Source organism: Phyllostomus hastatus, unplaced genomic scaffold (genome assembly GCF_019186645.2).
Source record: "Phyllostomus hastatus isolate PE091 unplaced genomic scaffold, TTU_PhHast_1.1 phas_contig_65, whole genome shotgun sequence".
Lineage (NCBI taxonomy): Eukaryota > Metazoa > Chordata > Mammalia > Chiroptera > Phyllostomidae > Phyllostomus > Phyllostomus hastatus.
Window position 1 is genome coordinate 13,811,796 of NW_025333932.1, and position 14,665 is coordinate 13,826,460.

Consider the following 14,665-nt stretch of genomic DNA (forward strand, 5'->3'; position numbering starts at 1 on the left):
TATAAAATTATAAAAGTTTATAAATCACTTTTCAATTAGTGTAATGAATCATAAGCCAGGAGTCAGAATATTTTCATTTTATTTCCCTGTTCTGTTGCTATTGATATATGATTCTGTTAAAAAGTAAAAAATTCCTTAACCTTTCTTTCAGAATTTGGATTTCCCTTTCTTTAAGGTAATAAGACTGTTCTTGATGTTCCTAAGTTCCTTGTTATTTCCAATGTGTTTTATAATTCTATTCTTTGTGGCAACTGAAGCATTTTTACATGAAGAAATTTCCAGGAAAAAGAGAAAAAAAACACTTCAAATATTTTTAAAACCTATTTTGTAAAAATTTTAAGGAGAAATTTGCAAACCAAGTAAAAGAATCATTTTCAAAAAGCCTTATATCTTGCAGAAATAGAACTAGTTGATTAGAGTTGTATGTGGGCCCATTTTTCTTTACTAGAAAAGAGACATTTCTAATACTTGGAGATATGAAATTTAATGATTGGCCTCAAAAAGCTACTAGTTCTTCCCTGTCTCTGCAGTTGGCATTACATTATATTAAATGGCCTTTAGGTCATTTAATAAGTTTTATTAGTATAAAAACATTTTCTAATTATGAATCTTTCTTCTGTGACATTTTACTAGACTTATAATAATGTAAAATAATGACTTTCCTTCTTATAGTATTTCATTTTGCTTAGTTCATACTTTCTCATAGAAATAGAATTTTCAGCATAATAATGTTATTTATTATTTCTGCTGGTGAATTTTTCATCATTAGTTCATCTAATTACCACACAAACTACCACTCTAGCAAAACAGGTCCTGCGATTTCTGCCATCAAGATAGAAAGTAATTTTTAAATGGGAACTATGTGGGGAAGAGAAGAAATCATGGTAAAGCTATTAAGTTTTAAATATATCTGAATCCAGGCTATATCTTGGCTCACCCTGTGTAAGGACTGGTGCCTTCTTTCTCAGAAAAGAGCTCTTCCTGACTGCATCCTTGCCAGACCATGGCCCCTTGGCCAGAGGTAGAAAACACCCAGCCCAACCCCAGTAAATACATAGAAGGGACCACCAGGGCTGGGAAAGACAAGGAGACTGAAAAAAATGACACTGGGATCATTCTGACCAAGATTGAATTTCTGCCATCACACTTCATTGTGGTCCTGATTGAGGGGCCCCCAAAGGATCCCATGGACTTGGACCACCCCTGGGACCTGCCCAAGCTTAAGCCCCAGGGGATCAAGTGGTCAGAGAGAGACCCCAAAAGGAAGATTCTGTATGTCTTCTAAGGGATTGTGAAGTTCATTCTGCTTCTGGGATTCCTCTACTTGTTCATGTGCTCCTTGGGTGTGCTCAGCAGTTGGAGAAAAAATAGCTGTGAAGTTCTTCAGCAACAACTCTATTATGTCCAACCCAATGGCAAGGTTGGTGATCGGGATGCTGGTGACCACCATGGTGCAGAGCTCTAGCACCTCCATGTCCATCAATCGTCAGCATGGTGGCCTCCTCACTCCTGATGGTGTGAGCTACCATCCCCATTGTCATGGCAGCCAACATCAGCACCTCCATTACCAACATCTTCATGGTGCTCATGCAGACAGGAGACCAGACTGTTCAAAAGGGCTTTTGCAGGGGCCACCACCACCCACGACTTCTTCAACTGGCTATCCGTGCTGGTGCTGCTGCCTGTGCAGGCCACCACCCATTACCTAGAGGTCCTGACTAATCTGATTGTGGAGTCCTCCCCTCTAAAAAACAGAGAAGATGCCCCAGCATTTCTGAAAGTCATCATGGATCCCCTTACAAAGCAAATAATCCAGATGGGTAAAAAGGTCATCAGCCAAATTACAATGAACAATGAAGCAGCTCAAAACAAGAGTCTGATGAAGATTTGGTGCAAAACTTTTACCAGTGTGACTCAGATGAATGTCACCATCCCCTCCATCAAGAACTGCACCTCTCCCATCCTCTATTGGACAGACAGTTTCCACACCTAGGCCATTAAGAATGTGACCCACCAGGAGAATATTGCCAAATGCCACCACATCTTTGTGGAGCCAGCCTCAGGGATGTTGTTGTTGGTGTCATTTTGCTGGGGGTCTCCCTTCTGCTACTCTGTGGCTCTCTGATCATGATTGTCAAGCTCCTGGGCTCTGTGCTCAAGGGGCAAGTACCTGTTGTCATCAAGAAGACCATCAACACCGATTTACCTTTTCCCTTTGCCTGGCTGACTGGCTACCTGGCTATCCTTATGGGGGCAGGCATGACCTTCCTCATACAGTGCAGCTCTGTGTTCACATCTACCATGACCCCACTGATAGGTATTGGTGTGATCACCATTGAGAGGGCATATTCCCTCACGCTGGGCGCCAACTTCGGCACCACCACCACCACTATTATGGCTGCCTTAGCCAATCCAGGCAGTAGTCCAAGGAGCTCAGACTTCCCTGTGCCAGATTTCCCTGTGCCACTTTTTATTCAACATTACAGGTGTCTTGCTGTGGTACCCAATCCCGTTCGCCCATCTGCCCATACTCCTGGCCAAGGGGCTTGGCAGCACCTCAGCTAAGTACCACTGGCTTGCCATCTCCTACCTGGTCATCTTCTTCTGCCTGGTCCCACTGACAGTGTTTGACCTCTTGCTGGCTGGGTGGCCAGTGCTGAGCATGGGGGTTCCCATCATTCTCTTGGTCCTTCTGGTGGTGTTGCTCAAGCTTCTGCAGTCTCACTGCCCATGCATCCTGCCTAGTAGCCCCAGGCCTGGAACTTCCTGCACTTGTGCATTTGCTCGCTGAAGCCCTGGGACCACATGGTCTCCCTGGTCATTCTCAGCTGCATGAACCAGTGCTGCTGCTGTGGCGGCGGCGTCTGCTGCTACTCCTGCTGTCTGCTCTGCTGCCCCATGTGCTGCCGCTGCAGCAAGTGCTGCCAGGAACAGGAAGAGGTGCCAGACATCCACATCGAGGCCCCCCAAGGCCTTCAGTAACACCGCCATGGTGGGAGAGGCACAGGATGGGGTCCCTAAGTCCCAAGTGAATGCCCTGGATACAAACACCATCTTCAGCGGCACAGCCTTTTAGCAGCTGCCCCTAGGCAGGAGGAGGGGCCCCAAGTCACAAGCTCCCTCCTAGTTCTGCATGCCATTCTCCACCTCGCTGAGTAATGGTATACACATCAGCTCTGTCATTCCACTTTGCACCTCCATGGCTAGAAAAATGATCCCAACACCCATCCACCCTGCACACAGATGGATTGGCCAATAGAACTTATTTTCAAACTTAAACCATCCTTTTCAGAAGTCCTAAAGGAGAGATTTGTGGGGAATTTTCAAAGATGCATTCATACATGCATGCTTTTCTTGTGATAAAATTCTCCTTTTACCAAAGACTGGCTTCAACCAACAGCAGCTGCCTCTCAAGGGAAATAGACCTTGGAGACCAACAGCAGCTGCCTCTCTGTGTCTTGGCCCCAGAGCAGCCCAAGTCAGGGGAAATAGACCTTGGAGAACACAGGTGTGGGCCTTTTTCTCTTCCCAATGTTCCGCAAGTTCCATGACAAGGTTTTCTCACGTGGGCAGGTAGGGATAGTCCAACCATTATACCAGCTGTGCCCTCAAATTTCCAGGATGGGAGTCACATGGGAGCTGGAGAGAGATCCAGAATGCATTTTGGCTCACATGTTGCCTCAACTTCCTAAGAGGAGAGTGATCCTGTTCCTGAAATGGGCAGATAGAGGATGAGAGCAAGGCAGTTCAGTAGTGGCCAGCATGGGGATTGGGAGAGAGGTTTCTCTACTAAAAGGGCTGAGGGGTCTTTATAACTTGGCTATTTTGGAAGCAAAATTGACCATCATAGCTAAAGCCTAGTGCCACTTTTGGTCAGATTAAAATCATCCCTGTTGAGACTTCTGGGGAAAAAAATACCTGAATTCAAAACAATATAATTTTTAAGTTAAAAATAAATCAAATACTTATATAAGAGTGTGATGTATAAATTTTATAACATTTAAAAAATAACTAATGTTATAAATCAGAATTTACCAAATAATGTGCCAAAGAATACTACTTCTTCAGGTTGTTAAAGGCATGAAGTGCCCAAGCAGAAGGAGCCCTTGTTCAGTCCATTGTTTGAAAAATGCTCTTTCAAGGTTAAGCAAAGGACTTCTGAGACTTATTATGGCAATATGCATTTTAATGGTACAAAATGAGACCTACTATCTACGCATTTCTCAAACCTATTTGTTCATAGGGCTTTTCACCCCAGCCCCACCCCATTTCACAAAACATATTGCAATGTGATAAGTCTGTGAATAAGTATGTTAAATGGAGCCAGGCTGTGAAATAACAGATGAAAAAAATTAAAAAGTAATTCACTACTTAGGAGGAAGAAAAGAAGTGCTTACTTATATTAATGATGAGGCCAATGATGTTTGAGGGATGGGGAACAGCAGGGCTTCTGAGGTGGAGGGGGATATCTAAAAAATGTCTTGGCATAAGCAACTGGAAGCCACTTGTTTAAACTCAGATGTTATATTTTTCCAAATGAAGAATTGTACAGGAAAGGTAAAGCAAATGAAAACATCCTTGCTATGATGTTATGGTGACCTCTTGTGGCTCAAAGACAAAATGACCTTTCAAAAAATTCTGGCACCTTGAGCAGCAAATATTTTGAAGCTTAAATAATCTTTTTCAATGTTCACCCAAACTAGTACAAATGTTACCCTTCAGATTGGTATTAGAAGAACTCCCATCTCATAAATTTCTGTCATGGTTGGAATTCTGCAAAAAAAATATGCATTGTGCTGGTGAGCAGAAAAGAAAACAATAAAGACAGAACAAAATATAAAGTATAGGGAAAAATAATCATCTTGCTCAGGCAATTATTCATTTATTTTCAAGCCAATATAAAATTGGGATGAGGTATACTAATTAATGACCTTAAGCTTTTGTAATAAATAGTCATTCCAAGATTTTTGCCCTTGCTTTTTAGTGATACCTACATAAATATTGTATCTAAATATTATGAGTGATGATTGATTCCTTCCTAATGAGATTAAAAACTCTTGCCATTAGAACAGATTTTATCATCAGGAATGAAGTAGGATCACTTAAGAACAATAAGACATTTGTTCTTCAGACTTAATTAATACTGTATAAAAACATTAAGGCAAACAGCACTTTACAAGTCACTGAGGGGATGGATTTCATGTAGCCAACCAACAGCTGAAATACTTTTCTCTTCAGGAAAAAGAAAATATTAAGAAACCCTTATAACTTTGAATTATTCAAAACCAACAAAGTATAAAGAGTTCCAACCCTAACCTCAAACATAAGAACCCTTCTGGCTTAAGGGCCCAGAAAATCTGATGACAATTTGCAGACCCTTTTTCCATCTGTGAGAAGCAAGTTAAAGCAGGAGTGTCCCTGAATCAGTACCAAAGCTTCCTGGGTTTGTTTGGAGTGCCCCTATCCTGAGCTGTGTCACATGCTTTCTGGTGTTTCTCACTGAAATCCACTTGAATCAGGTTGGGATTTTTTGAAGAATGTAGCAGATATTAAATTTGTGTGGCTTTAACACTTAATTCTTTGGCACAGTGTTTTTGTTGTTGTTGTTTTGTTTTTGTTTTTGACCAATATGGGAGGTTTGTTCTGTTGTGATGCCTTCTAATTAGAAAAAGTTAAGTACTGGAAGAAGTTAAGAAGGGTGACCTTGAACCCACCCACAAAAACCCTTCCTGTGCTGAACACGGCCACTCTTAGAACCTGTTGCCCATGTGCAGTGTGGGGCATGGCACCACTTACCGCATTGCCCACTGTGCAGCAGAAACTTGTCTTTTTCTCACTATGCATAAGGAATGGCAGAAGACCTTATTTAAGTTTACTTGAGGCTTGTCTTTAACTGAAGCTTTAAAAACCCACAGTGGGGTCTGTGGTGAAGCCAGCCCTGATACAAAGGTCTTTGAGCACTGCCAGGTGCAGGTAGATGACCTGAGGCTCCAGACTGACCTCAGATTTCTCATTACAATGGTGACACCTGCTTTGTCAAGTTGTTTGGAGAAATAAATGAGGTAATATATGGGAGAATGTTGTCAGAATTAGAAGCACTCTGTAAATGGAAATTATCTATTTTTGAAACCACTTTATTGAGGTATGATTGATATACAAAAAACTGTACACATTGAATGTATACAACTTGATGAGTTTAGAGATAAGTATATGAGAAACCATCACTACAATATGTGTTTTAAACCTATCTTTCATCTCCAAATATCTCTTCCCACTTCCTTATTATTATTTGCTGGAGGGGTGGTATGTAAATTCTAGGCTCTATGCTGTACTGTAGATCCCCAAGCCTTATTCATTTAGTAAAACTGAAACGTTCTATCTTTTGACACCTCCCTATTTCCCCCTCTCTGGAAATTGTCTTTAAACTACAATATTTTCAAAATCTTACCAAAGATGTCACATCTATGATATACAGTATTTTTATTCTTAAAAACAGCTATACTCACTCATTTTGAAACATAAAATCAGTACTGTATGTCAATAAGAAGGTACTTTAAAACTTCCAGATTATTCTAGAAAAAGCAAGAAAGCAGTAAGGATGAAGATTGCCAGGAAGAGTAGCGGAACGCAAAGACAAAGTGGAAAAAAATGTGAAGGTGACTTTGCAGGCTTCTCAAGTGGGACTGAGGGTCCTGAGGTCATTTGTTTATGGCTCTGACCAGTTACAGCCAGAGTTAAGGCCAAGCTGCCCAGGCTGAGAGGAACCATCTCCTCCATTAACAATGCAAACAGCCAAAAAAAACTTCCAGATGCTAACTATCTCTGCTGGCTACAAATAATCACAACATAATCCCAGCTCCTAAATCATTTCAGCATATTATATAGGAATCTGGAGACTGCAGAGTCTCAATCACATATAGAAAATCTGCATAAGTTGAGGTAGAAAAAATTAATGAATGCAGGGCAGAATTAGTGCTTCTGAGAGGAGTCATTTGAATAAATTCTGATTAGTTTTCAGTCAAGCTTTTAAATGGGCTAAGACATGCAAATTTAAACACAAACAACACATAAAATGTCTTCAGGATACACAACAATGTTTTAGCCTGCTCACTAAACAGTTCAAGGAGGAACCATCCTCAGCTTCAAAGTAGGAGGGAAAGAAAGCTTTCAGACTTTTGAAGACTTGAAGAATGCATCGTCTTAGTACAATTCACACAGGTACACTCACAGAATTTTCAATATGACGTCAGGAGTGGAGGATCACCAAAGTCATCCATGTACCCTGGTTGAAGACCCTCTACACACACTGTGGCTTGGTTGTCTTTGTTTCTCATGTCTCTTTCTTTCCTCCCCAAAATATATTTTTTTCAACGATTTTTGCACAACTGTGTTTGAATCCATGTCAATCTATGGTTTGAGGACTCTTAGGAATATCACTGTGAATCATGAAACTATTGGCTATAATGACTGCTGAAAAAAATCAGTCTAAATAAAATAAGGGTTACATGTCCTTGGTTACGAGATGAGGACACAGAGGCTATGATTAATCTAACATTATTTTTGAGGATAGAAGACAGGAATATATCTGTGTCTGTTGTTCAAACTGAAATCTCTATCCTTGAGCATGAGTTGAAGACCCATGAATAGGTCCCATTTACTTGACAGCTCCATTGTGACATAGAAAATAATGTCTGCCTTGCCTGATTGTTTCACAGTATGTTGGTAAGTAACTTGTGACTGGCAATGTTCCTTCTCGGCTGTCCTGTAGGAACAGAAGTTAAGAACTTTGGGATTTTGTTTACTCATGCATACAATATACACCATAAAATGATGGATAAACAAGAATAGGTGTAACAGTGTCACAAGGGTACTGTGTACTAAAGCAGACATTTTCTATAAAAGGAAAGCTAACTTGGCAAAGATAAATCCTCTAGTCTTTAAAAGAAAGGTGGCCTGTTATTAGCAAATTGTTCTAGAGTCATTTGCAAGAAACACATAAGGTTTCAGGAGGATTTGGAAGATAGAAAATGAAGATTGTCCATGCAAGCTTTGAAAAGTCCCAGTATTCATATTTGTGCAAAATTGTGCTGGTGTAGTCAGAAGTACTCATCTATTCCTAGGCCTGCCCCTTACTGACAGAACACAGAGTCCATTTGAGGACATTTTGACTCATTCCTTCCAAGGACCAGAGAGGGAAGCTAGTCTCAAGGACTGTGCAATGGATGGTGACTTGAGGCTGTAACCACACAGAAACCTTTAAGTTTTTTTAATACAAACTTGAACCAAAATAATAATGGTAGAGGCAGAAAGTAGTCTGTAAAAGAATTAACACCATCATATTTGTATTAAGATGTAATTTTTAAAATATTTTTATTTATTTATTTTTAGAGAGGGAAGGAAGGGAGGGAGGGGGAGAGAGAGAGAGAGAGAAAGAGAGAGAGAAACATCAATGTGGGGTTCCTGAGGGTTATGGCCTGCAACCCAGGCATGTTCCCTGGCTGGGAATCAAACCTGCAAACTTTGGTTCACAGCCTGCGCTCAGTCCACTGAGCTATACCAGCCAGGGCCAAGATGTAATTTTTTAGAGCAGTTTTAGGTTCACTGCCCTGAAAACCTTCCTCAGCCCCCACCCTTGAGACCACTGATCTCTCTATTATCTCCATAGTGTGGCCTTTAGCACAACGTCAGAGCTGGAATCACAATCTGCAGCCCTTTCTGAGTGGTTGCTCCACTGACTAAGGCACACTGACTAAGGTTCTTCTGGGTCTTGTCAGGCGAACGCTACTGTTTTCATCAGGCTTTTTAAATTATAAATAAGACTGTTGTGAATATTACTTCCTTTTCAAAAAAAAAAGACAAGGTGGTACAATGCATACTTCAGAGCTCCAGAATTTAGTAATAATGGTCTTTTCTAAAATATATGGTAGAAGTGTGCACGGCTCTCAGGTGTGGTGAGAGGACTAGGGACCCCCTCCCTTTACTCTGTCCTGTCAGTCATCTTTCTTTAGAAGAGAGGGAGAGGAGCAGATTATATCTCACTAACAATGACATTCCCATGAATGGACACAACCTTCATTTCTTTCCAACTGTGCCTTCAAGTGGGAGATAATTCAACCACCATATACATAGTAAGCACTTTCTAGCTATAGGCAAGGAAGGTATAGATTAAAAAAAAAAGAAAAGAAAAGGTATAGTCCCTGACCTAAAAGGACTTCCATGCTAGAGAATAAAAATAAGACACCTTAGTTGATGTTTCCCTGTCCTTCTTCCCTATTTCCAGGGCAAGCAGAGATTCCTGAAGATGTTCTGTAAACAGTAAATCATAACATTTCTGGGAACTCCTAAGTACCCCTAAGCAGCAGTGTGTCTACAAGAACTAGTTTCCTCTCTCTGCTATACTCTTAAATTCCTAAAATAATTTCCATTTCAAGGTTATGGTTAGACATGAAAAGTGTTTGGGTGGGGAGTAAGCCAGTTTGGCTGTAATACTAGAATGCCTGGAGATAAGGCTGGAATTTCAGCTGGGAAAAATGTTGAAGGAACTCGAAGATCTGATTATGGATCTTTGAAATACTGAATGAGGATAAGACACATTCCTGGTCTTTAGTCAATATTTGCATGTTTGCAAAACATGAACAGGTTATTTCTCTGGGCCTTTGTTTCTTTGCCTATGAAAAAGGGGTTATTGTTAAGATTAAGACACAATGTATGTTAAAACTATTCTGCCTGTGAAGAGTCAGTTAGGAGATGGCCACAGCGACCTGGGTGGCAGCCTGTGGTTCTAAACTGGAGATGTAAGGAATGAGACTCAGAGGCCATTGCAGAAAGTGCAGTCAGTATAGGGTGATAAAGCACCAAAAAGGACTTGAAGGTTCATCAATGTAAGATGGCGGTAAATTAGCAAACATGGAGTAAGCTGTCTGGTTTTATAAATATTGATATAAATGTGATGGTCAATTTCAACATTTAGGTTGAAATATCTCTGGTTAGACAGTAAGAAGCAGAGTCCTTAACCAACTGAATCAAATTATTTTGGATGTAGATGGGTACAAGTTAGAAGAAAAAGAAATTAATATTAAGTGGTGGCTCCTACCTGCTGGCTCCTCACTTTCATTTCTCTTAATCCCCACAACAACCCAAAAGCACAGATTCTGTATCCATTTTGTAGATGAGGAAACTGCAGAGTATGGGTAAAGGCAGGGCCTGAATAAGGATAGCACCTTTCACAGGTACCTCTGGAGGGACTTCCTTGCCTAACCAACCTGTAAAGTAGGAGGCATACATGTTCCCTTTTATAGAAAACCCTACACAGAAAGCTGCCAGAAAACAAATACCAACTCTCATCATTTTATAAAAATGATCTGCCCAACAAATCACTAGAAATCCTTGTCCTGTCTCACTAGCCAAGTGATCCTGATAATTCCCTGAACCCAGTGACCAAGCCCACCAGAGACCTATTTGTCACTACAACCCTGGGTGCACACCTGTACATACACACACTCTTCTGTGTGATATGCTCTGATATTTGTTGTAAGAGCCCAATCAAGGCTTTTTTCCCCTTCTATTGCTGTGTTGGACCAAATAAACTGATTTATTTGGTAGTGATCCCATAGTTTGGAAAACATTTCATTTTCTCATAGAATAAAGAAGGGAAAAAATGCCACTTGCCACAAAACTTCTGGATGAAAAAGCACCATAATTTTCTGAAGTGTGCTGTGTGGGTGACTCCATTGTTTTCTAGTGGCTGGCTGGGGAGGTTCTGTGCCAAATATCACTCAAATGAATACCACATAAGCTTTCAATTCCTGCACTTAAGAGCCTGTTTATTCCAAATGCATTTGACCACAGAGATACTTCTTTTGATAAGCATTTGAGAAAATGCAGGTAAAAAAATGACTGAAGCCATTTTGAAAATTATAAATCTATACATATAAGCATTGCTGTTATTATTGGCAGTCCATTGTTGTCTGAGAGCAAACATTTCCAATTCTAAGATTTTCTTGGGCTATGAATGCAAGTGTCCCTTGGGTCTTTTGGTGCTGGACCAGAAGGTCTCTTCCATTAAATTTGCCTGCCCATCACATACAGCAGTCCAGTGTTCCTATGAGTTCAGAACAACTACACATCTAATTACAGGATATACCAGCCATTTGAATGGTTTGGAAGTTTTCTGCTTAAAAGAAACATGTATTATATGAGCCACATATCATGGTTTTGAAAAAATGCCATTTGTATCTCTTCTTTTGGCAACATGGAGAACACAACTGTCAAATAATGTAAAAATCTAAACTGCCAAAAGACCTACCTGACAAAAAAGTGTAATTTTTTAATCAGTTAATTAAATAGGTAGTTGAGCAAGTATATGTTGCAGACAAACAGCTTTTCTGATGTATAATCTATTCCATATCCTGAGGAGGAAGACCTACCACTGAATCTCAAATGTTTAAGAATCACAGATGCCTCCTTGCAACTACTGTCCTCCCCCCAACACACACATAGACCACACCCCACAGCAGCTCCCTGTTGTCTCCAGGATAAAGGACATCCTACCTAGACCTCCTTGGGATGCCCCTCCTTACTTCTCTGCATTCATTTCTTACCTCCCTTTCTCCCTTGAAGCTTCAACAACATGGAACTGCTGTGAGCTGTGGCACCTGCCATACCTGCAGGTATCCCATTCATGGGATGCTGTCCTCTGGATCCTACCCAGTACCTAAGGCTCATCTTTGATTTAGCATCCCCCAAGAAACTTTCCTCAGCTCTGTTGCTCCTATCTCTGTGGACCTGGCTCTCACTGTCTGCATTCCCATCAGTCAAGGTCCTGATCTCAATCACTGAACTTAACTGGTGGTTGAACTATCTGTTTGTGGTGCTTCCTTCCCAATCAGATTGCATTTTCATAGGGATAAGGAATACATGTGGTCCATCTTTGGGTCTCCTATGGTAACAGCATATACCAGATGCTTAATCAACATTTGAATGAAGAATCCAATTAGTTCCAAGATGCTGTATTGGTTTTTGGTTGTGTGATAGATGGTGCCAAAGACATTTTTGATATTCATATACTTAACAACACTTCAAATTTGGGTGCTTCATGAGGAGCCACAGAAAAGGAGACAACTAAGCTAGTGTAACAGCTTATTTGGAGTTAACATACTTAAGACTATATAACACCTTGTGACAGGTGCTATGCTAGAAGTATCATCAGAGAACTTTGAAATTCAAATGTGTGAGAGAAAATAATTCTGCTGACAGAATTCAACCTTCCACATACAGAGCAATTAATAACATAATTTAATTGATTGGCAAGAAAATGCAGATTTTAAGTGACTTCAGAATGAGATAAACCTGGCTTTGAATTTGTTTACCATTGTGATGTTGAGCAAGTTAATAACCTCTCTGAGCATTAGATCTCTTATCTGTAAAAGGTGATAAACACCATTCCCACCTCATAGAATTGCCATGAGCATTAAATGAGATAATACTTGCTACTACAAAGCCTGGTACATAATAAGCACTTAGTTACTGGTAACTATTGTTCTAATGTTGATTCGTTAGAGTGGGCAACTCTGGATAAAGGTGAAGGGACTCCTGGAGAGTAGGGTGGGGTCAGTATTAACAAAAGTATGAGTGCTGGAAAACACATGATTTGCTCAGGAGTAAAGCCACAGTAAATGAAGTTGTAATTTAATTCAGTTATCTGGTAGCCAAAAATGTTGTCGTTTAAAGGATGTTAGCATGGTCCTGTGGAAATGATGTTAGATTTTAAGAGCAAGGAAACCCATCTCCTAGTTCAAGCTCTGCTACTAACTCCACCCTTTGGCCCCTGAGACTCAGTTTCTTCATCTATAATAAAGAGGGACTGACAGCTACTCATGCCATCTCTTGTACTGCTGGCACACATTACTGATAAATGCCTCTTTTCCATTGAGCTGAGCCTTAGTTTCCTTTTCAACAGTTTAGCTATTGAAAGCTATTGAAAGCTGAGTAGCTATTTCCAACAACTAAAACTGGCTCCAGTAAAACCTACTGGCCATCTCTGCACCAGGTTGTTCTTAATGTTCTTTCTAACTGTGCTAAATCAGTCTAGGTTTTTTAGGTAATGCAAATGTGTATATTGTACTGAATTAATATTGAATTACTTCTTGCTTAGGAGAAATAAAGCACTCATCTAAATGATATATAGATCTCACGTTAAGGTCTAATAAATTTTACATAATTAAATATGCCTTTATCATAAAGTTAATATAAATTTCATTAATGTTGCAGTCTATTCATGCATGTTCAAAATTTAACCTGCTTTGGATTTCACTCAATTTCAGATCTGAAAGTTCATCTCCAGACCACTGATTATGGCAACTTCCTGGCCAATCAAATGAACCCTCTCACTGTTTCCAAAATTGACGCTGAGATGAAGAAAAAGTTATACAGAGAATTTGAGCATTTCCAGAATCATTCCCTGGAGCCCCATCACCTACATAATGTAAGTGGTGCTAGGAAGTCCTGATGTGAGATCCTATCAACAAGTATAGGTGGGATCTTAGGTGGGTTTTTTGACTTAAGATCTTTTCTATTGTTTGTAGGTTTAAATATATTTAAACCCCAGCAACTGATAAACTCAGGAGCTGTGTTTCCACTGTTAGAAAACACATTTTGCTTATTTATTGACAAGATAATGTAGGTGGTGGTGGTGGCCTCTGGTTAAAGTGCTGTTCTTTCTATTAATTCAAAGTTCTTTTTCTTAAAAAAAGATTTTAATTTATACGTTTAATGCAATTCTATTACCAATGACATATTCACAGATAAAGAACAAACATTTCAAAAATTTATATGGAACCATAAATGATCCCGAATAGACTCAGAAATTTTAAGAAGAACAAGTAGGAGGGATAGTTCAATACCTGATATAAAACTATATTTCAAGGCCACTATAATCAGAATGGTCTGGTACTGGCATAAGAACAGATACATACATCAATGGAACAGATAGAGAACCCAGAAATAAACCCAAGATTCTACGGTCAATTAATATTTGACAAAGGGGGCAAAAGCATAAAATGGAGTAAAAATAGCCTCTTTAACAAATGGTGTTTGGAGATCTGGGCAGCTACATGCCAAACAATGAAACTCGACCACCAACTTACACTAGACACAAAAATAAACTCAAGATGGATAAAAGACTTAAACATAAGTTGTGACACCATAAAAGTGCTAGAGGAGAGCATAGCAGGAAAATCTTAGACATTCCATGCACCAATATTTTCACTGATATGTCCCCTAGAGCAGGGGTGTTGAACTAATTTTCACCAGGGGCCACATCAGACTCTTGGTTGCCTTCAAAGGGGTGAATGTAATTTTAGGACTGTGTAAATGTAACTACTCCTTAACAGTTAAGCAAGAGCTTGGCACTGCCATCAGGTAGAAACAAGGTGCCAGGCCAGATAAAACAAAGTGGAGGGCCAGATTTGGCCCACAGGCCTTGTGTTTGCCACCTGCACCATACAGCAAGGAATATAAGGGAAAGAATAAGCAAATGAGATTACATCATATTAAAAAGCCTCTCCATGCCTAAAGAAAACATCATCAAAATGAAAAGTGAACCAACCATATAACGTATTTGCCAATGACATCTCAGACAAGGGTTTGATCTCTAAAATATATAAAG

General features: G+C 40.0%; 1 protein-coding gene and 1 pseudogene across 1 annotated transcript in view; both read left to right on the forward strand.

Moving 5' to 3' along the window:
• Window positions 1–1,003: 1,003 nt before the first annotated feature.
• Window positions 1,004–3,076, forward strand: LOC123825791 (annotated as a pseudogene).
• Window positions 3,077–9,747: 6,671 nt separating this feature from the next.
• The window catches only part of ATP6V0D2 (ATPase H+ transporting V0 subunit d2), a 44,954-nt gene continuing 40,036 nt past the window's right edge, over window positions 9,748–14,665 (forward strand). The window contains exons 1-3 of the mRNA XM_045849432.1: window positions 9,748–9,794; window positions 9,853–9,886; window positions 13,313–13,483. Coding sequence (XP_045705388.1) covers window positions 9,748–9,794; window positions 9,853–9,886; window positions 13,313–13,483 — 252 coding nt within the window. The remainder of the gene's footprint in view (window positions 9,795–9,852; window positions 9,887–13,312; window positions 13,484–14,665) is intronic.